General features: G+C 47.8%; 1 protein-coding gene across 1 annotated transcript in view; it reads left to right on the top strand.

The window, feature by feature from the left end:
- Nucleotides 1–22,011, top strand: part of LOC138249319 (transient receptor potential cation channel subfamily M member 2-like) — a 1,037,937-nt gene that overhangs the window by 687,533 nt on the left and 328,393 nt on the right. The window contains exon 23 of the mRNA XM_069203278.1: nt 11,371–11,550. Coding sequence (XP_069059379.1) covers nt 11,371–11,550 — 180 coding nt within the window. The remainder of the gene's footprint in view (nt 1–11,370; nt 11,551–22,011) is intronic.

The raw sequence follows: 22,011 nt of genomic DNA, 5'->3' as shown, positions 1-22,011 counted from the left end.
AGGCTGAAACATAAACAGCAGCAGCTGTCCTTAGACAGGGAATCTCTGGATGTGGAAAGGGAAAGGCAGAGGTTGGGGTTAGTGCCCCATGGTGGCATCAGCAGTGTTTTTGTAGTAATCCTGTTAGAGAGCAAGATTCCAGAAACCTGCTTAAGATGGTCCCCCCTTAAAAGGAGGGGGATGACATTAACAAGTGGTTTGCTGTACTTGAAAGAGTCTGTATGGTATAGTTGGTCCCTCAAAGGCAGTGGGCTGCTATCTTGTGGCTATCTTTCACTGGTAAGGGTAGGGATAGGCTCCTTACTGTCAGAGAAAGTGATGCTAACAATTACAAAGTTTTGAAGGATGCACTCTTGGATGGATTTGGCTTAACCACTGAACAATACAGGATTAAGTTCAGATACACCAGAAAAGAGTCCTCTCAAGACTGGATAGACTTTGTAGACTGTTCAGTGAAGGCCTTGGAGGGTTAGTTACATGGCAGTAAGGTGACTGACTATGAAAGGCTATATAATCTAATCCTGAGAGAGCATATTTTGAACAATTGTGTGTCTGATTTGTTGCACCAGTACTTGGTAGACTCAGATCTGGCCTCTCCCCAAGAATTGGGAAGAAAGGCAGACAAATGGGTCAGAACAAGATTGAACAGAAAAGTTCATACAGGGGGTGACAAGGATGGCAAGAAGAAGGATGGTAAGTCTTCTGACAAGGGTGGGGACAAAGATAAAAAACATTCTGAGTCTTCATCAGGCCCACAAAAATCCTCTGGGGGTGGTGGGTTCTAAATCCTCTTCTCGGAATCAGAAAAGGCCATGGTGTTATTTATGTAAATTAAAAGGCCATTGGGAAAGTGATGCCACTTGTCCAAAGAAACACCCCAAGGCTCCCACTACCACAACCCTAATTGCAACCTCTAGTGCCCCTAGTAAAAGCAGTGCTGGTGGGAAGTCTACTACAAATAGCCAATCCAATGGTGTAACTGGGCTCACTATTGGTAGGATAGTTGGGGTTGGTATTGTTAGGGAGACCACAGAGGCTGTTTTAGTCTCTGATGGTGGCATTGACTTTTCCACCTTGGTTGCTTGTCCCCTTAATGTGGGTAAGTACACACAACTACCCCTAATTAATGGTGTTGAGGTTGAGGCCTACAGGGACACAGGAGCCAGTGTAACTGCGGTTATGGAGAAACTGGTTCACCCTGATCAACACCTACTTGGTCAGCAGTACCAAGTGAGTGATGCTCATAACAACACACTTAGCCACCCCATGGCTGTTGTGAATCTCAACTGGGGGGGGGGGTTACTGGTCCAAAGAAAGTTGTGGTAGCTACTGAATTACCTCTAGATTGCTTACTAGGCAGTGAGTTAGAGGCTCATGCAGCAATGCTGACCATTCCTGGGCATATTTTCTGCTTTAACAAGGGCTCAGGCCAAAAAGCAAAAAGGACAGGGAAACTTGGATCCTGGAAAAATGGACCAAGTGCTCCCAAAAGCTGGGGGTAGGAAGGGTAAATCCTTGCCCACTATCCCTCCCTCACCAGAAGATTCCCCTTTTGAGGACGAGGAATCCCCTCCCTGTGCAGAACCTACACCAGAGGAGCTGGCAGCAGACACTGCTGAGCTTTTGGGTGCGGGGGATGCTAAGGAAGAGCTGAGTGTGGCACAGCAGACCTGTCCCACACTAGAGGGTTTGAGACAGCAAGCTGTCAAACAGCAGAATGGGGATGTCATTGATAGCCATAAGGTGTATTGGGAAGACAACCTCCTGTATACTGAATCAAGGGACCCTAAACCTGGAGCTGCCAGGAGGTTGGTAATCCCTTTGCAGTACAGGGAGTTTCTTCTTACCTTGGCACATGATATTCCTTTGGCTGGGCATTTGGGCCAAAGTAAAACTTGGGACAGACTTGTTCCCCTGTTTCATTGGCCTTATATGTCAGAGGACACAAAAGAGTTTTGTGGCACTTGTGTGACCTGCCAAGCCAGTGGCAAGACTGGTGGCACTCCAAAGGACCGCTTCCTTAATTCCACTTCCTGCGGTTGGTGTGCCCATTGAAAAGGTAGGGGTTGACATAGTTGGCCCCCTTGGCCCTCCAACAGCTTCAGGCAATAGGTTTATCCTGGTGGTAGTGGACCATGCCACTAGGTACCCTGAAGCAATCCCCTTAGGACCACTACAGCTCCTGCAGTGGCAAAGGCCCTCCTGGGAATCTTTTCCAGAGTGGGTTTCCCTAAGGAAGTGGTGTCAGACAGAGGTAGTAACTTCATGACTGCATAACTCAAATCAACGTGGAAGGAGTATGGTGTAACATACAAGTTCACTACCCCTTATCATCCACAAACAAATGGTCTGGTTGAGAGGTTTAATACAACTCACAAAGGCATGATAATGGGATTCCCTTAAAACTCAGAAGGAGTTGGGATGTCCTGTTACCTTGCCTCCTTCTTGCTTACAGGGAGGTACCCCAAAAAGGAGTGGGCTTTACTTCCTTTGAACTCCTCTTTGGACACCCTGTGAGAGGTCCCCTTGCACTTGTTAAGGAGGGTTGGGAACAACCTTTAAAAGCTCCTAAACAGAACTTTCTGGACTATGTACTTGGCCTAAGATCAAGAATGGCTGAGTACATGAAAAAGGCCAGTAAAAACCTTCAGACCAGCCAGGAGCTGCAAAAGCAATGGCATGACCAGAAGGCTGTCCTGACCCAGTACCACCCAGGACAGAAGGTGTGGGTATTGGAGCCTGTGGCCCCAAGAGCACTCCAGGACAAATGGAGTGGACCCCATCTAATTGTTGAGAAAAAGGGTCAGGTTACCTACTTGGTAGACCTGGGCACTGCCAGGAGTCCCCTTAGGGTGCTCCATGTCAACTGCCTAAAACCCTACTATGACAGGGCTGATCTCACCCTGCTCATGGCGACTGATGAGGGACAGGAAGAAGAGAGTGACCCTCTCCCTGATCTCTTCTCCACTACTGTCTCTGATGGCTTAGTGGAGGGAGTAGTACTTGCAGATTGTCTTACTGCAGAACAGAAGGACAACTGTGTAAATCTCTTAAGTCAGTTTTCTGAACTCTTCTCACTAATACCAGGTACCACTACTTGGTGTGAGCATACAATCAATACTGGAGACAGTTTACCTGTCAAAAGTAAGATTTATAGGCAGCCTGACCATGTCAGGGACTGCATAAAACAAGAGGTTCAGAAAATGTTAGACTTAGGAGTGATTGAGCCTTCAGAGAGCCCCTGGGCTAGCCCAGTGGTGCTTGTTCCAAAACCTCACAGTAAGGATGGTAAAAGAGAGATGAGGTTTTGTGTTGACTATAGAGGGCTCAACCAAGTAACCAAGACAGATGCTCACCCTATACCCATGGCAGATGAGCTCATAGATACACTGGCTTCTGCCAAGTATCTAAGCACTTTTGATTTAACTGCAGGGTATTGGCAGATTAAGTTGTCAGAAGATGCTAAACCCAAGACTGGATTTTCAACCATTGGAGGTCACTATCAATTCACTGTAATGCCCTTTGGTCTGAAGAATGCACCTGCCACTTTTCAAAGGTTGGTGAACACAGTCCTGCAAGGGTTGGAAGCTTTCAGTGCAGCATATCGGATGATATAGCTATGTTTAGCTCCACCTGGGATGATCACGTGGTCCACCTGTGTAAAGTTTTGGAGGCCCTGCAAAAGGCAGGCCTCACTATCAAGGCCTCAAAGTGCCAGATAGGACAGGGGAAAGTGGTTCATCTGGGCCACCGGGTAGGTGGAGAACAGATTGCACCACTTCAGGGGACCATCTAGACCATTATGGAATGGGCTCCCCCTACAACTCAAACCCAGGTGAGAGCCCATTTAGGCCTCACAGGGTACTATAGGAGGTTCATTAAGAATTATGGCTCTATTGCACCTCCTCCTAATGACCTCACTAGTAAGAAAATGCCTAAAAAGGTATTGTGGACAGCTAACTGTCAAAAAGCTTTCGATGAGCTCAAACAGGCCATGTGCTCTGCACCTGTCCTAAAAAGCCCTTGCTACTCCAAAAAGTTCATAGTCCAGACTGATGCTTCTGAATTGGGGGTTGGGGCAGTGCTATCACAGCTTAATACTGAGGGCCAGGATCAACCTGTTGCTTTCATCAGCAGAAGGTTGACCCCTAGAGAAAAGCGTTGGTCTGCCATAGAGAGGGAGGCCTTTGCTGTGGTCTGGGCTCTTAAAAAGTTGAGACCATACCTGTTTGGTACTCACTTTATTGTTCAGACAGACCACAAACCTCTACTTTGGCTAAAATAAATGTAAGGTGAAAACCCTAAATTGTTGAGGTGGTCCATCTTCCTACAGGGAATGGACTGTATAGTGGAACATAGACCTGGGAGTACCCACTCCAATGCAGATGGACTCTCTAGATATTTGCACTTAGACAATGAAGACTCATCTGGTCTTATTGTCCCTCGTTTGGGGGGGTTGTGTAGGAAAGTACCATCTTGCCTGGCATGTTACTCCCATTTTTTACTTATATGTCAGTGTGTTTTTGCCTGTGTCACTGGGATCCTGCTAGCGAGGACCCCACTGCTCATAATTGTGGCCTGTATGTGTTCCCTGTGTGGTGCCTAACTGTATCACTGAGGCTCTGCTAATCAGAACCTCAGTGTTTATGCTCTCTCTGCTTTTAAAATTGTCACTGCAGGCTAGTGACTATTTTCTCCAATTCTTATTGGCATACTGGAACACCCTTATAATTCCCTAGTATATGGTACCTAGGTACCCAGGGTATTGGGGTTCAAGGAGATCCCTATGGGCTGCAACATTTCTTTTGCTACCCATAGGGAGCTCAGACAATTCTTACACAGGACTGCCACTGCAGCCTGAGTGAAATAACATCCACGTTATTTCACAGCCATTTTACATTGCACTTAAGTAACTTAAAAGTCACCTACTTGTCTAACCCTCACTTGGTGAAGGTTAGGGGTAACGTTACTAAGTGTGAGGGCTCCCTGGCACTAGCCAAGGTGCCCCCACATTGTTCAGGGATATTTCCCCAGACTTTGTGAGTGCGGGGACACCATTACATGTGTGAACTCCATATAGGTCATTACCTATGTGTAGCTTCACAATGGTAACTCCGAACATGGCCATGTAACATGTCTAAGATCATGGAATTGTCCCCCCAAGCCAAATCTGGTATTGGGGTGCCAATCTCATGCATCCCCGGGGCTCCAGCATGGACTCCGGATACTTCCAAGCTAGCTCTCCAGGGTTTTCTCTGCAGCTACCGCTGCTGCCAACCCTCAGACAGGTTTCTGCCCTCCTGGGGTCTGGGCAGCCCAGTCCCAGAAAGGCAGAACAAAGGATTTCCTCTGAGAGAGGGTGTTACACCCTCTCCCTTTGGAAATAGGTGTTAAGGGCTGGGGAGGAGTAGCCTCCCCCAGCCTCTGGAAATGTTTTGAAGGGCACAGATGGTGCCCTCCTTGCATAAGCCAGCCTACACCAGTTCAGGGATCCCGCAGCCCCTGCTCTGGCGTGAAACTGGACAAAGGAAAGGGGAGTGACCACTCCCCTGTCCATCACCACCCCAGGGTGGTGCCCAGAGCTCCTTCAGTGTGTCACAGACCTCTGCCATCTTGAATGCAAAGATGTGAGGGCACAGTGGAGGCCTCTGAGTGGCCAGTGCCAGCAGGTGATGTCAGAGACCCCTCCTGATAGGTGCTTACCTGGTTAAGTGGCCAATCCTCCTCTGAGGGCTATTTAGGGTCTCTCCTGTGGGTTTCTCTTCAGATAACGAATGCAAGAGCCCACCAGAGATCCTCTGCATATCTCTCTTCGACTTCTGCCAAGGATCGACCGCCGACTGCTCCAGGACGCCTGCAAAACTGCAGCAAAGTAGGAAGACAACTACCAGCAACATTGTAGCGCCTAATCCTGCCGGCTTTCTCAACTGTTTCCTGGTCGTGCATGCTCTGAGGGCTGTCTGCCTTCACCCTGCACTGGAAGCCAAGAAGAAATCTCCTGTGGGTCGACGGAATCTTCCCCCTGCTAACGCAGGCACCAAACGTCTGCATCACCGGTCCTCTGGGTCCACTCTCATCTTGACAAGCATGGTCCCTGGAACACAGGAGCTGGATCGAAGTGACCCCGACCGTCCAGTGGTGCTTCTGTCCAAATTTGGTGGAGGTAAGTCCTTGCCTCCCCACGCCAGACAGTAATCCTGTGTACTGCGTGATCTGCAGCTGCTACGGCTTCTGTGCACTTTTGCAAGGAATCCTTCATGCAGAGCATAGCCCAGGTCCCCAGCACTCCGTCCTGCATTGCTCATCTCGCTGAGTTGACCACCTACTTCGTGGGACCCTCTTTTGTTGTGTTGAAACGACCGCCGTGCTCAGATTTCTTGAAGGCCTGGTTAAGTGCTTCTGTGGGTGCTACCTGCTTCTGCATGGGCCCTGTCTGTTGCTGAGCGCCCCCTCTGTCTCCTCCTCCAAGTTGGGACCTACTGGTCCTTCCTGGGCCCTGGCATCACCCATAATCTTCAACTGCGACTCTTGCAGCTAGCAAGGCTTGTTTGCGGTCTTTCTGCGTGTAAACAACTCTGCATCCTCCAGCACACCGTGGGACATCTTCTGACCAAAGGAGAAGTTCCTGGCACCTTCCGTTGTTGCAGAAACTTTCGCTTCTTCCACCCGGAGGTAGCCTTTTTGCACCTTCATCCGGGGTTTATGGGGCTCCTGCCCCCCACCCCCCCACCCCCCCAACACTTGCGTGACTCTTGGACTTGGTCCCCTTCCTTTGCAGGTCCTCAGGTCCAGGAATCCGTCTTCAGTGCTTTGCAGTCAGTTGTTGTCTTTGCAGAATCCCCTATCTCGACTTTACTGTCTTTCTGGTGTAGTGGGGTAATTTTACTCTTACTTTTTAGGGTCTTGGGGTGGGGTATCTTGGACACCCTTAGTGTTTTCTTACACTCCTAGGGACCCTCTACACACTACACTAGGCCGGGGGTCCATTCGTGGTTTGCATTCTACTTTTGGAGTATATGATTTGTGTTGCCCCTAGATCCTAGGCCTACTGGCTCCTATTGCATTCTATTGTGTTCTACAGTCTTTGCGCTACTTTTCTAAGTGTTTTACTTACCTGATTTTGGTTTGTGTGTATATTTTGTGTATTTTACTTACCTCCTAAGGGAGTATATCCTCTGAGATACTTTTGGCATATTGTCACTAAAATAAAGTACCTTTATTTTTAGTAACTCTTGAGTATTGTGTTTCTTATGATATCGTGCTATATGATATAAGTGGTATAGTAGGAGCTTTGCATGTCTCCTAGTTCAACCTAAGCTGCTCTGCTATAGCTACCTCTATCAGCCTAAGCTGTGGAACACTACTAATCTACTAATAAGGGATAACTGGACCTGGCACAAGGTGTAAGTACCATAAGGTACCCACTATAAGCTAGGCCAGCCTCCTCTCAATTGATCTTTTTTTGCACAATGATTGTTGTATCAGCTGATAATCCTACCAACATGCTAAAGATTTTCCGAGTTCTTGAGTTGTTTTTAGTGTATGTACTCTGTTTGGGATGCATAATGTCCTTATTGATATACTTGATTACTTTTATATCATGAGTCACCGCACACAGATCGTGATTGCTGCATATGGAACATGACATAGAGGTATACCACTTGAAATATAGGAGATAATCTTCGGAGACTTTCTAGAGCTGCCTTTAATGCCACTGAAAGGGAAAATATGGATTTAAAAATAGGAATTCATAATGTTATTTTAGTATTGGTCTCTGGTGAATGATGCATAATTTCGCATTTACGATCCAAAAGTAACTTCACGCAATATGGAAATATATTCAGGAAGGCAAACGATTAATCACTTCTGAAATGAAAGCTAATCCCATTTAAATTTAGTAACTATTTTGATTTGAAAATCACAGGTCTGCTAATAACATCAGTGCACTGTACTGAAACCGTATGCTCTTGTAACAATAACATAATATGAGGTGGAGCACAGCTGTTTGGAAACACCAAAACACTTCACTGATCAGTCTCTCCAATCAATTAGTGTCTAGAATGCTTTTCAACAGCTGTTAAAAATGTGCATACTCACAACATAGCTGTCGTATATCTGGACGTCTTCAGGTACTGTGACAGATTTAAAGACCCTTCAAGAATACTTTTGTTTCCGTCTTTAATCATCCCAATTACAGCTGTAATGTTAGGGTATGTAATAAGGAACAACAGCATTTAGGTACTGCCAAAGAGTAAAACAGCGAGCTCGAAGAGTAAAAAAAAAAAACGATCATTTTCAATGCAACGGGTCACGCATTTGCTCGAGTTAGAGCTATTACCATTGTAAACTCCTAACTGGACTTTTCTTGCCACACTACTGAAAAGAAGAAAAAAACACAGCACAATCGCGCTGGGGTTTACATAGCGCGATCACGTGGCGTTTTCTTTTTCATTTGTATGGCTGAGATGAGCGACGGGCACCGAATTAGCAGGAAACAATAAAAAAAACAAGCATTTGGAATGCGATGCTCTCCTGTTTGCTCGAGTTAGAGCTCCCAGCATTGTAAATTACTGAGTGGACTTTTCTTTCCACACAGACTGAAAATAAGGAGAGCGAGGGCGAGCTGGCCCTGGAAACACCCCCCCCCTCTGCTGTTGGTTTATGTTTACAGACGGAGCTGGTGGGGAGGAGGGACTGAACAAGCATCCACACTGTTGAGGTGAAACAGACAAATGCAAAAAAAAAAGTCCCTTACAGAACGGATAAACAGAACATAGCGCAATTACACAGTACTTTGTGTTGCTCCCAAAGTGAAAAAGGCAGGACAAAGAGGCAGAACTGACCACTAGCAAGCAAGGATTTTTGAAGGACACTGCAACTAACAAATCAAAATGCTGGAACTCACTCTGTTGTATACTGTTAGTATACAGCAGGCCTAACGCTCCACCTAAAAACTGATGGATTTATATCAGATCTGTGACTGGGGGTGAATGTTTGATTTGTTCCGCATTCCGTCCATCAGCTGTTGTTTTTCCTTTTAGAAAGTAGGCATTTCTTCGTGCTTATGACTCTTGTGCCTTGCAGCTTAACTCCAATCCACATCTGGGGTAGAGTGACAGCTGGGCTTTGTGAATACTTTCCAGACAGCCATCACACAGGGAGGGTGGAGATGTAATAAGAGTACATCTGCATACTGAGTGGTCTTCCTGGGCTGGGAGAGTGAGATGCAGGGCACCCATTTGTAAAGGGTGTGTCCTGCTCTGACGAAAGGGCTCATTTACCGCCTACTGATGTCTGGAGCCAGTGTGGAGGAAAAGGTTCAATTCTGGAACTGGTTAGATCTGGTTGGAACCTTCTCCCACCTTCTAGAAGCTGGGCAGTTTTAAGTAAAATACAGGGGTTGTTCCCCATGTTTGTAGACACTGATAAACCTGCCATAGGAGCCGTTTATGCTGCGATGAGGAATTGCCATCAGAACTGACCCGCTTGTTGCTCTGACCTGTGGCCTGCTGGGTCACAAGAAGGACTATTGCTTTGGCCCAATAACTCTGATGTGCTGGCCCACTGCTCACTTTATTTCTTTTCCTTCAGCCCTTCCTCTGTGATCTCCAGGGGCAGGGTATTGTGCCCCCCTTTCCTAAACCCCTCTTTTCTGCAAAGACATGGATTTGCCAGCTTGTGCTTCTCACCCACTGGTCATCAGTGGGTGGTTAGCGCTGTATCCTACCCAAGAGGGGCTTGCAAGGGGAGCTTTCCCAAAAAGAGAATCCACCTTGACCCCCTGATGTTTTGGTGCCTGGAGCGCAACATTTTCAAGCGTGGACGAAGCGCACACCAGTAGTTGCCCCCGGGGCACAAATGGGTACTTAGAAGAATTCCACGTGAGAGCATCAGAGGACCTGGCTTGGTGCTCAAGACGCTGGCAGGCTTTCCCAGGCTCTGACAGCTTGAGGGCTCTGGACTCGCCTGGGACCCGTGTAAGGTGGAGAGTTAGCCGTCTGTGAAAGGCAGCTGCACTGCATGTTTCGGGCAGCTGCACTGCACTGAAGCCTACCTGGGGAGACCGGGAGAGGTCTGCCTGCTGAGGAGGAAGGTGTATAAGATCCCATGGAATCAACAGTCTCCCATGCAGACAACACCCAGCTCATCCTCTCCCTGACAGACAACAGCCATACCACCAGGACCAACATCACCACCTGTATGTCAGATGAAGCAAACTGGATGAAACAGAACTGCCTAAAACTAGCCACAGATAAAACAGAAGTCCTGGTCTTTGGGAAAACATCTCTCCATGAGACTTCTCCTGGTGGCCTACAGACCTGGGACCCACACCCACTGGCCATGCCACAAATCTCAGAATCATCTTGAATGACAGACTCATGATGGCCAAACAAGTGAACAGCATCACCGCCTCCTGCTTCTACCTCTTACGTATGCTCTTCAAAATATTCCAGTCACCCAGGCACTCATCAGAACTAGACCAAACTAGAGTACAGCAAAACAAAATATGCCAGCCTTGCGAATCAACTCAAAGACTCGAGACCACCCAGAACAACAACGCCTCTAGACTCCTACTCAACATCCCCAGCAGGGCACACATCACACACACCTCACAGAGCTACACAGGTTACCAATCCAGAAGATATGTCAATTTAAAATGCTCACCTGCATACAAATCCCTCCACAATGTTGGACCTGCCTACCTCAACCACTGCCTCTACTTTCACCAACCCACCAGGGAACTGCGCTTTGCTACCATCCACCTCGCACAAATACACCACATTCACAAGAGCAAATCGGGAGGACACTCTTTCTCCTTCTTCGCCACCAAATCCTTGATCGACCTTCCACACCACATCAGGACCTCCCCATCCTCACTTGAGTTTCGCAAGAAACTAAAGACCTGGCGATTCAATTAAGAGCCTAATCAACATACTTCTACTGTAGTGTCTGGATATCCCGTGGATGATAAGCACACTATACAAATCATTATAACAATATTATTCCTATTGTAGGACACAGACACAGATGTTAAGAGATCAGTAACAGTATCTCCTTTGAGCAGCGCTGCACTACACACTGGATTTATGAATACTCAATGCTAATCTCATGCTAGTACACGGAAACTGATGTTACAGGTCAGTAACCCTGCCTCCTTTCAGCAACCCCACCCACTAGATTAATGAATAGTTAATGCTAATCTCATACTAATACATGTACATTGATATCACAGGTCAGTAACCCTGTCTCTTTTGAACAGCCCTCCACACTAGATTGATGTATACTTGATGCTAATCTCATTCCAGGACACACACACGGTTGCCTTCTGAAACTGAAGACCGGAAACCATCAGCATTGAGCTGTTTTAAGCGCCTTGTGAGTTTCTGCACTGCTCCTGTGGTGATTTTTTACTGGAATGCTGTGTCATTCATTTGTTTCCTCTTGATATTTGCCTATATTCTCATGATGGATTTCCATGAAGTGCCATCTTGGAGAGAGTACCTGCTGTATTCCTGGGCATTTACTTCATTGTGTGAAGAAGCAAGGCAGGTAATCTACATACATACATAGCTACAAAGCTTACTATATATAGATGCATTGCCTATATCAATTGTGAATGTGCACAAGTAAAAACATCTGTACTTCTTAAAGGTGCAGAATATGTTAGCAAAGGGGTGTGTTTATGCATAATATTCAGCAGTATATGTGACAAGGTTATTTACTCCCTCTATCAATGTAAACCCATTGTCCCATGTAAAATGATCTATAACTCCAAAGAACCTGTTGATTGCAGTTCTGAAGAGGCTAATGCTAGTTGGAATTCTGGTTACATTTTGCCTGTTGTGTCCTGCCGCAGGTCTCTCCTCAGTGCAATAAACCTGAGCGGAGCTGGGTGCCAGGTAGAGCCACACTCTTGATCATGTTTTAGAAGTGATAAGGGTTTGCACTGTTATGTTAAGACGTCTCCTCTGGGATGACAGGCATTGCTTTGACCATAATGCTTCAACCATTGTCGCAGAAGCACTACCTTCAAAACTGGAATGCCGTCTGGCCATTGTGTTATGGCAGCTAGTCGCAATAGTTTTATGCCTGGCCTTTAAGACAGTTTTAGTCTCACAAGAATATTCTTTTTACAAGAAAAAAATCACACATAGTATAGATGGAGGTGCTTTGGGTCAATGTAGGAGGACGGACTGGCTTATAGTGGGTACCAATGGTACTTACACCGTGTGCCAGGTCAAGTTATCCCTTATTAGTAGAGTAGTAGTGTTCTAGCAGCTTAGGCTAAAGGCTTCCAATCCTTGGAGGACTGTATTCACCAACCTCTGAAAAGTGGCAGGTGCATTTTTCAATCCAAAGGGCATAAATGTGAGCTGATAGTGCCCTCCAATGGTTGAAAATGCTGTCTTTGGTTTAGCATCTTCTGATAACTTAATCTGCCAATACCCTGCAGTTAAATAAAAGTGCTTAGATACTTGGCAGAAGCCAGTGTTTCTATCAGCTCATCTGCCCTGGGTATAGGGTGAGCATCAGTTTTTGTTACTTGATTGAGACCTCATTTCCCTTTTACTATCTTTACTATGAGGTTTGGGGACAAGCACCAGTGGGCTATCCCAGGGGTTTCAGAAGGTTCAGTCACTCCAAGATCCAACATTTTCTGTACCTCTTGTTTAATACAGTCCCTGACATGGCCAGGCTGTCTATAAATTTTACTTTTGACAGGTAAACTGTCTCCATTGTCAATTGTGTGTTCACACCAGGTAGTTGTACCTGGAATCAGTGAGAAGAGGACAGATAACTGACCAAGAAGATTTATGCAGTTGTCCTTCTGCTCAGCAGTGAGGCAATCTGCAAGTACAACTCCCTCCACTAAGCCATGAGCTTCAGTGGTGGAGAATAGGTCAGGGAGAGGGTCACTCTCTTCCTCCTGCCCCTCATCTGTGGGGATGAGCAGGGTTAAGTCAGCCCTATCATAGTAAGGTTTCAGGTGATTGACATGAAGCTCCCTAAGGGGGCTTATGGCAGTGCTTAGGTCCACCAAGTAGGTGACTTCACCTTTCTTTTTCACAATGAGATGGGGTCCACTCCATTTATCCTGGAGTGCTCTTGGTGTCAAAGGCTCCAATAACCACACCTTCTGTCCTGGGTGGTACTGATTCAGAACAGCCTTCTGGCCATGCCATTGCTTTTGGAGCTTTTGGCTGGCCTGAAGGTTTTTACTGGCCTTTTTCATGTTCTCAGCCATCCTTGATCTGAGGCCAATCACATAGTCCACAATGTCCTGTTTGAGAGCGTTTAAAGGTCGTTCCCAACCCTCCTTCACAAGAGCAAGGGGACCTCTTACAGGGTGTCCAAAGAGGAGTTTGAAGGGGCTGAAGCCCACTCCTTTCTGGGGTACCTCCTTATAAGCAAAAAGGAGGCATGGCAACAGACCATCCCATATCCTCCTGAGTTTTTCAGGGAGTCCCATGATCATGCCTTTGAAAGTTTTATTAAACCTCTCAATCAATCCATTTGTTTGTTTAACTTTCACCTGGAAAACCCTCACAACCACAACTCCTCATCCCTTCTAGATAACCTCACGAACCTCGGACTCAAACAACTGGTCACAGCACCCACCCACTCAGCAGGTCATACACTAGATGCAATCTTCAGCTCGAGCAACCACATAACCTACACTCACACCACCAAACTCCACTGGACTGACCACCACTGCGTCCACTTCTCCTTCTCCAAACCTCCCACACACCACCTCTAACACACCACACCCTACCGCATGTGGGACAAGATCCCCACAGAACACCTGAACTCTCAACTTGCACAGAAACCCCCCACACCAACGACCCCAACGTTGCTGCTCATAACTCCGCACAATGGATCACAGCCTGCGCAGACTCACTTGCCCCTCTCAGAAGAAACATCACCAACCGCAACATCAAGAACGCCCCCTAGTTCACCACTGAGCTCCAAGCCTCCAACGTGAATGCCGCAAAGCAGAGAAAGCTTGGCGACAGGAACCCTCTACCACCAATTTCTCCACCCTCAAAACCGCCACTCGCAAACACCACCAACTCCTACGCACCACCAAAAGAGCATACTACAAGGAACGCATAGACAGTAACTCTCACAACAGCAAGGAACTCTTTACCATCATCAAAGAGCTCTCCAAACTCAAAGTCAGCAACATAGACCCCACGCACACACAACTCCTCTGCGACTCCCTCTCCACCCATTTCAACCGCAAAATCTTAGACACACACAACAGTTTCAAACCACACGCACCTTCGACTCGACCAGCAAAGACCCTCCACACCCTCCCAACCTACTACTCACCTGGGCCCCTACCAACGACGAAGAAACTGAAAAAACATGAATTCCATCCACTCAGGCTCCCCCGCTACCCCCTGCCCCCATTGCATTTACAACAAAGCCAGCCCAACCATCGCCCACCAAGCTTCGCAACATAATCAACAGCTCTTTCGACAACACCACATTCCCAGACCCCTGAAAGGCCGCAGAAGTCACCGCACTTCTGAAGAAGCCCAAAGCTGACCCCGATGACCTCACCAACTATCGCCCTATTTCACTCCTCCCCTTCCCCGCCAAGGTCGCTGAAAAACTAGTGAAGACCCGCCTGTCCCACTTCCTCGAAGAAAACAACACACTCAACCCCTCCCACTCTAGGTTCTGCAAGAACCACAGCACTGAAACCGCCCTCATCGCATGTACTGACGACATCAGAAGCAGAGTCGACATGGGCGAGACCGTCGCACTCATCCTCCTGGACCCCTCCGCTGCCTTTGACACTGTCTGCCATCAAACACTCCACACACGCCTCTGCAGGGATTCGACACAAAGCCCTAGACTGGCTCACCTCCTTCCTCACCGACAGAACCCAGAAAGTCCGCCTCCCTCCCTTCCACTCCACAGCCACCAAAATCATCTGCGGAGTCCCCCAAGGGTCCTCCCTCAGCCCTACCCTTTTCAACATTTACATGACCTCGCTCGCCAGCATCCTCCGACCACACCATCATATCCTACGCAGACGACACCCAGCGCATCATCTCCCTCACCCGTAACCCTACCACCGCCAAAACCAACCTTCACGCTGCACTCCTTGACACCGCCACATGGATGACAGCAAACCACCTTAAGCTCAACTCCAACAAAACCGGAATCATCATTTTCAGCCCCAACAAAACCATATGGGACGACTCCTGGTGGCCCACCGCCCTAGGCCCCCCACCAACCCCTGCAAACGACGAACGCAACCTCGGCATCATCCTGGACCCCTCCCTCTCCATGACCCAGCAAGTTAACGCCGTTACCTCCTCCTGTTTCAACACACTCCGCATCCTGCGAAAAACCTTCAAATGGATTCCCATAGAGACCAGAGAGACCGTCACCCATGCACTCATCAGTAGCAGGCTGGACTACGGAAACGCCCTCTATGCCGGCACCACACTCAAACTCAAACGCAAACTCCAGAGAATCCAGAACGCAGCCGCCCGCCTCATCCTGGACCTCCCATGACATGAACACATTTCATCACACCTCCGATCCCTATCGACAGGAGGATAACCTTCAAAATCCTTATCCAAGCACACAAATCCCTCCACAACACCGGACCAACCTACCTCAATGAAAGAGTTAATTTCCACACACCCACATGCCACCTCTGCTCCGCTGACCTCGCACTCGCCACAGTCCCCTGCATCCAACATGCGACCACCGGAGGCAGATCATTCTTGTACCTCACCCCCAAGGCCTGGAACTCCCTCCTCACCAACCTCCGCAAGACCCAGGACCTCCTGCTCTTCAGAAAAAAACCTCAAGACGTGGCTGTTCGAACAGTAACCCCTACCCCTGCCCCCCCACCTCCGCCGTCACCAGCGCCTTGAGACCCTCACGGGTGAGTAGCGCGGTCTATACATTTTTTGATTGATTTGTGGATGATAAGGAGTAGTGAACTCCTTCCCCATAGCTTTGAGATATGCAGACATGAAGTTGCTACCTCTGTCTGATACCACTTCCTTTGGGAAGCCTACTCTGGAAAAGATTCCCAGGAGGGCGTTTGCCACTGCAGGAGCTGTAGTGGTCCTTAAGGATATGGCTTCAGGATACCCAGTGGCATGGTGCACTACCACAAGGATAAACCTATTGCCTGAAGCTGTTGGAGGGTCAAGGGGGCCAACGATGTCAACCCCTATCCTCTCAAAGGGCACCCCAACCACTGGGAGTGGAATTAAGGGGGCCTTAGGTGTGCCACCAGTCTTGCCACTGGCTTGGCAGGTCACACAGGAGTGACAAAACTCCTTGGTGTCCTCTGACATATAAGGCCAGTGAAACAATGGAACAAGTCTGTCTGACGTTTTACTTTGTCTCAAATGCCCAGCCAAAGGGATGTCATATGCCAAAGTCAGAAGAAACTCCCTATACTGCAAAGGGATGACCAATCTCCTGGCAGCTCCAGGCTTAGGGTCCCTTGACTCAGTATAGAGAAGGTTATCTTCCCAATAGACTTTATGGCTATCAGTAACATCCCCATTCTGCTGTTTGACAGCTTGCTGTCTTAAACCCTCTAGTGTAGGGCAGGTCTGCTGTGCCACACTCAGCTCTTCCCTAGCAGGCCCCCCTGCACCCAAAAGCTCAGCAGTGTCTGCTGCCAGCTCATCTGGTGTAGGTTCTTCACAGGGAGAGGATTCCTCTTCCTCAAAAGTGGAATCTTCTGGAGAGGGAGCAATAGTGGGCAATGATTTACCCTTTCTACCCCAAGCTTTTGGGAGCACTTGGTCATTTTTCCGGGATCCACGTTTCCCTGTCCTCCTTGCTTCTGGGCCTGGCCCCTTGTGAGAGCAAAGATATGCCCTGGAATGCCCAGCATTGCTGCATGAGCCTCCAACTCCACTTCAACCCAAGCTGATGTTTCCAAATCATTTCCTAGTAAGCAGTATACAGGTAAATCAGTGGCTACCACAGCTTTCTTTGGGCCAGTAACACCCCCGCAGTTGAGATTCACAACAGCCATGGGGTGGCTAAGAGTGTTGTTATGAGCATCAGTCACGTTGTACTGCTGACCAAGTAGGTGTTTTTCAGGTTCAGCCAGTTTCTCATTCACCATGGTGACACTGGCTCCTGTGTCCCTGTAGGCCTCAACCTCAACACCATTTATTAGGGGTAGTTGCTTGTACTTACCCATATAGTCAGTACCACCATCAGGGACTTAAGCAGCCTTTGTAGACTCCCTACAAGACCAACCCCAACTACATTACCAATGGTGAGCCCAGCTACACCCTTTGATTGGCTATTTGTAGTGTTCTTCCCTCCACCACTGCTATTACTAGGGCCACTAGTGGACGCAGTTGGGGTTGTTGTGATGGGAGCCTTGGTGTTTTTCTTTGGACAAGTGGAATCACTCGCCCAATGACCTTTACTTTTACATACATAACACCATGGCTTCTTTTGATGGTGTGAAGAGGATTTGGACCCACCTCCCCCAGAGGATTTTTGTGGGCTTGATGAAGACTCAGAATTCTGTTTATCTTTCTCCCCACCCTTGTCAGAAGACTTACCATTCTTCTTCTTGCCATCCTTATCACCACCTGTATGAGTTTTTCTGCTCACTCTTGTTCAGACCCATTTGTCTGCCTTCTTTCCCAATTCTTGGGGAAAGGTCAGATCTGAGTCTACCAAGTACCGAAGTCAGACACACAATTGTTCAAAATATGCTCTCTCAAAATAAGATTATATATGCTTTCATAGTCAGTCACCTTACTGCCATGTAACCATCCCTCCAAGGCCTTCACTGAACAGTCTACAAAGTCTGTCCAGTCTTGAGAGGACTCTTTTCTGGTATCTCTGAACGTTATCCCTACCTTTGCCAGTGAAAGATAGCCACAAGATAGCAGCCCACTGCCTTTGACGGACCAACTGTACCATACAGGCCCTCTCAAGTGCAGAAAACCACTTGTTGATGTCATCCCCCTCTTTGTAAGGGGGTGACAATCTTGTGCAGGTTTCTTGAATCTGTTTCTCTTAACAGGATGACTATCACGATTGCTGCTGCTGCCACCATGGGGAACTAACCTCAGCGTCTGTCTTTCCCTCTCTACATCTAGAGATTCCCTATCTAAGGCCAACTGCTGCTGCTGTCTTAGCTTCAGTCTGACCTCTTCCAACCTCAGCTTTCTGAGTTCCCTGTCTAGGGTGTTATCCTCAGAGTGGGAGGCTTGGGAATTCTCTGACACAGAGGTAATGTGAGAATTTGCAGAAGTGGACCTTTCTCTGACTACATGAACCCTAGTGACCTGGCCTTTTGGAGTGAAAGGTCCCCTACTGATGTGTGACCCCCTCCCATGCTTCACTAGGTGGCCTGATAACTGAAAGGTCTTTGGAAGTACCCTCCCCAGAGTCCTCAGGGCCCTCCCCTGAAACTATCTGGGTACCCCCCTCCTCTACCTTCTGATCCTGGGTTTGACCAGTCTGACTCGGGTCACTTTCAAGGAGAAGGCTAATAAGGAGATCCTTGGTAGGGTTCTTACCAATCCCTAAACTCCTTTATATAGAGAGACTCCTCAAACTTTTAAAGTTTAGATTCTCATAAGTTGTCTTCACAACTTTGGGAGTGGCTTCTACCACAGACATAGTGGAAAGAAAGAGGTTAGGGAGAGAGAAAATTATTTAGAAAACTTTTAAAGAAAAGAGAAAATCTTTTCTGAAACTTTGTAGAAAGTTTTGAGAATGAAAGTAAGACTGTTAAGGTTATTTGTGTATATTTCTAAGTATTTAGAGTATGGTTTTCTTATGAAAAGCACCAATGACAAAGTGGTAAAGCAGTTACAAGTACTTATCCCACCGCTGCCACCCATGTAGGAGGCTGGCCTGGCTTATAGTGGGTACCAATGGTACTTGTGCAAGGCCCAGTTATCCCTTATTAGTAGAGTGGTAGTGTTCTAGCAGCCTAGGCTGATAGAGGTAGGTATAGAAGAGCAGCCAAAGCTGAACTAGGAGACATGTAAAGCTCCTACTATACCACTTATATCATATAGGTACTATATCATAAGAAAGACAATACTCAGAGTTACTAAAAATAAAGGTACTTCATTTTAGTGACAATTTGCCAAAAATATCTCAGAGGATATACTCCCTTAGGAGGTAAGTAAAATACATAAAATATACACACAAACCAAATCAGGTAAGTAAAGCAGTCAGAAAGTAGTGCAAACGCTGTAGAATACAATAGGATGCAATAGACCTAGGGGCAACACAAACAAAATATTAAGAAAGTGGAATGCGAACCACAAATGGACTCCTAGGCTAGTGTAGTGTGTAGAGGGTCGCTGGGAGTGTAAGAAAACACTAAGGGTGTCCAAGATACCCCACCCCAAGACCCTGGAAAGTAGGAGTAAAGTACTACTGTTTCCGCGGAAACACACTAAAGTCGTGATAAGGGATTTTGCAAAGACCACACCAGACTGCAAAGCACTGAAGACGGATTCCTGAACCTGAGGACCTGCAAAGGAAGGGGACCAAGTCCAAGAGTTGCTAAAGTGTCCAGGGGGGGCAGGAGCCCACTAAACGCCGGATGAAGGTGCAAAATGGCTGCATCCGGATGGAAGAAGCTGAAGATTCTGCAACAACGAAAGGTGCTAGGAACTTCTCCTTCGTGCAGAGGATGCACAGTTGTTTCCTTGGTAAAATACCGTAAACAAGCCTTGCTAGCTGCAAGAATCGCAGTTGGAGAAAAAGGGTGCTGCCCGGGCCCAGGAAGGACCAGGATGTCGCCACTTGGAAGAGGAGACAGAGGGGGCCCTCAGCAACATAGAGAGCCCACGCACAGGCAGGAAGCACCTGCAGAAGTCCTTGAACACAAGTTCAAGAAGTCTGAACACAGCGGTCGTCTCAACACTGCAAAAGAAGGTCCCACAACACCGGAGATCAACTCAGGGAGCTGAGCATCGCAGGACAGAGTGCTGGGGACCTAGGCTCAGCTGTGCATGCAGGATTTCTTGGAAATGTGCACAGAAGCCCTTGCAGCTGCAGTTCACGGGGTGCACAGGATTACTGTCTGGCAAGGGGAGGCAAGGACTTACCTCCACCAAATTTGGACAGTTGGACCACTGGACAGTCTGGGTCACTTGGGTCTACCACCTGTGTTCCAGGGCCACGCTCGTCAGGATGAGAGGGGTCCCAGAGTTCCAGTGAAGCTGAAGATTGGTGCCTGGTGAAGCAGGGGGAACATCCCGTTGACCCATGGGAGATTTCTTCGTGGCTTCCAGTGCAAGGTGAAGGCAGGCAGCGCCCAGAGCATGCACCACCAGGAAACAGTTGAGAAAGCCGGCAGGATTAGGGGCTACAATGTTGCTGCAAGTCTTCTTGCTACTTTGTTGCAGTTTTGCAGTCGTCCTGGAGCAGTGAGCGGTCGATCCTTGGCAGAAGTTGAAGAGAGAGATGCAGAGGAACGCTGGTGAATTCTTGCAAGTTGTTATCTGAGGAAAAGCCCACTGGAGAGGCCCTAAATAGCCCTCAGAGGAGGATTGGCCACACAGTCAGGTAAGCACCTATCAGGAGGGGTCTCTGACGTCACCTGCTGCCACTGGCCACTGAGAGGCCTCCAGAGTGCCCTTACACCTCTGGAAACAAGATGGCAGAGGTCCGAGACACACTGGAGGAGCTCTGGGCACCACCCCTGGGGTGGTGAAGGACAGGGGAGTGGTCACTCCCCTTTCTTTTATCCAGTTTCACGCCAGAGCAGGGACTGGGGGTTCCCTAAACCGGTGTAGACTGGGTTATGCAAGGAGGGCACCATCTTTGCCCTTGCAAGCATTTCCATAGGCTAGGAGAGTCTACCCCTCCCCAGCTTTTAACACCTATTTCCAAAGGGTGAGGGTGTAACACCCTCTCTCAGCAGAAATTCTTTGTTCTGCCTTTCTGGGACTGGGCTGACTAGACCCCAGGAGGGCAGAACCCTGTCTGTGGGGTGGCAGCAGCGGTAGGTGCAGAGAAAACCCCAGAGAGCTGGTTTGGCAGTTCCCGGGGTCCATAGTGGAGCCCCGGGGATGCTTGTTATTGGCTCCCCAATACCAGATTTGGCATGGGGGGACAATTCCATGTTCTTAGACATGTTACATGGCCATGTTTGGAGTTACCGTTGTGAAGCTACATATAGGTATTGGCCTATATGTAGTGCATGCATGTAATGGTGTCCCCGCACTCACAAAGTCTGGGGAAATGGTCCTGAACTATGTGGGGGCACCTTTGCTAGTGCAAGGTTGCCCTCACACATAGTAATTTTGCACCTAACCTTCAGCAAGTGAATGTTAGACATATAGGTGACTTATAAGTTACTTAAGTGCAGTGAAAATGGCTGTGAAATAACATGTGCATTATTTCACTCAGGCTGCAATGGCAGTCCTGTGTAAAGGTTTGTCTGAGCTCCCTGTGTGTGGCAAAAGAAATGCTGTAGCCCATAGGGATCTCCTGGAACCCCAATTCCCTGGGTACCTAGGTACAATATAATAGGGAATTATAATGGTGTTCCAGTGTGCCAATTGAAATTGGTAAAAGTGGGCACTAGCCTATAGTGACAAATTTAAATGCAGAGAGCATAAGCACTGAGGTTCTGATTAGCAGAGCCTCTGTGACACAGTTAGTCACTACACAGGTATACACATTCAGGCCACAAACTCTGAGCACTGGGGTCCTGGCTAGCAATATCCCAGTGAGACAGGCAAAAACAAACTGACATACATGTAAACATGGGGGTAACATGCTAGGCAAGAAGTTACTTTCCTACAGTCAATTGCCTGCATCCATTCAGCTGTTAATATACCATACATCGGTGAGCCGGTCCACATTTCCCACTGACTCTCTACACTTTGAGCGACTTCACAAAACCTATGCACATTGTTAACACCTGCTTATCAATATCTCCTTTCTCTTCAGTTGCAAAGTATGCCTTTTATTTTTGATATTTTGTATAATATGCTTACTTCTGATAGATACTTCTAG

The sequence above is a fragment of the Pleurodeles waltl genome, chromosome 8 (genome assembly GCF_031143425.1).
Source record: "Pleurodeles waltl isolate 20211129_DDA chromosome 8, aPleWal1.hap1.20221129, whole genome shotgun sequence".
Classification (NCBI taxonomy): Eukaryota; Metazoa; Chordata; class Amphibia; order Caudata; family Salamandridae; genus Pleurodeles; species Pleurodeles waltl.
This window is presented reverse-complemented; position numbering and strand designations above follow the sequence as displayed.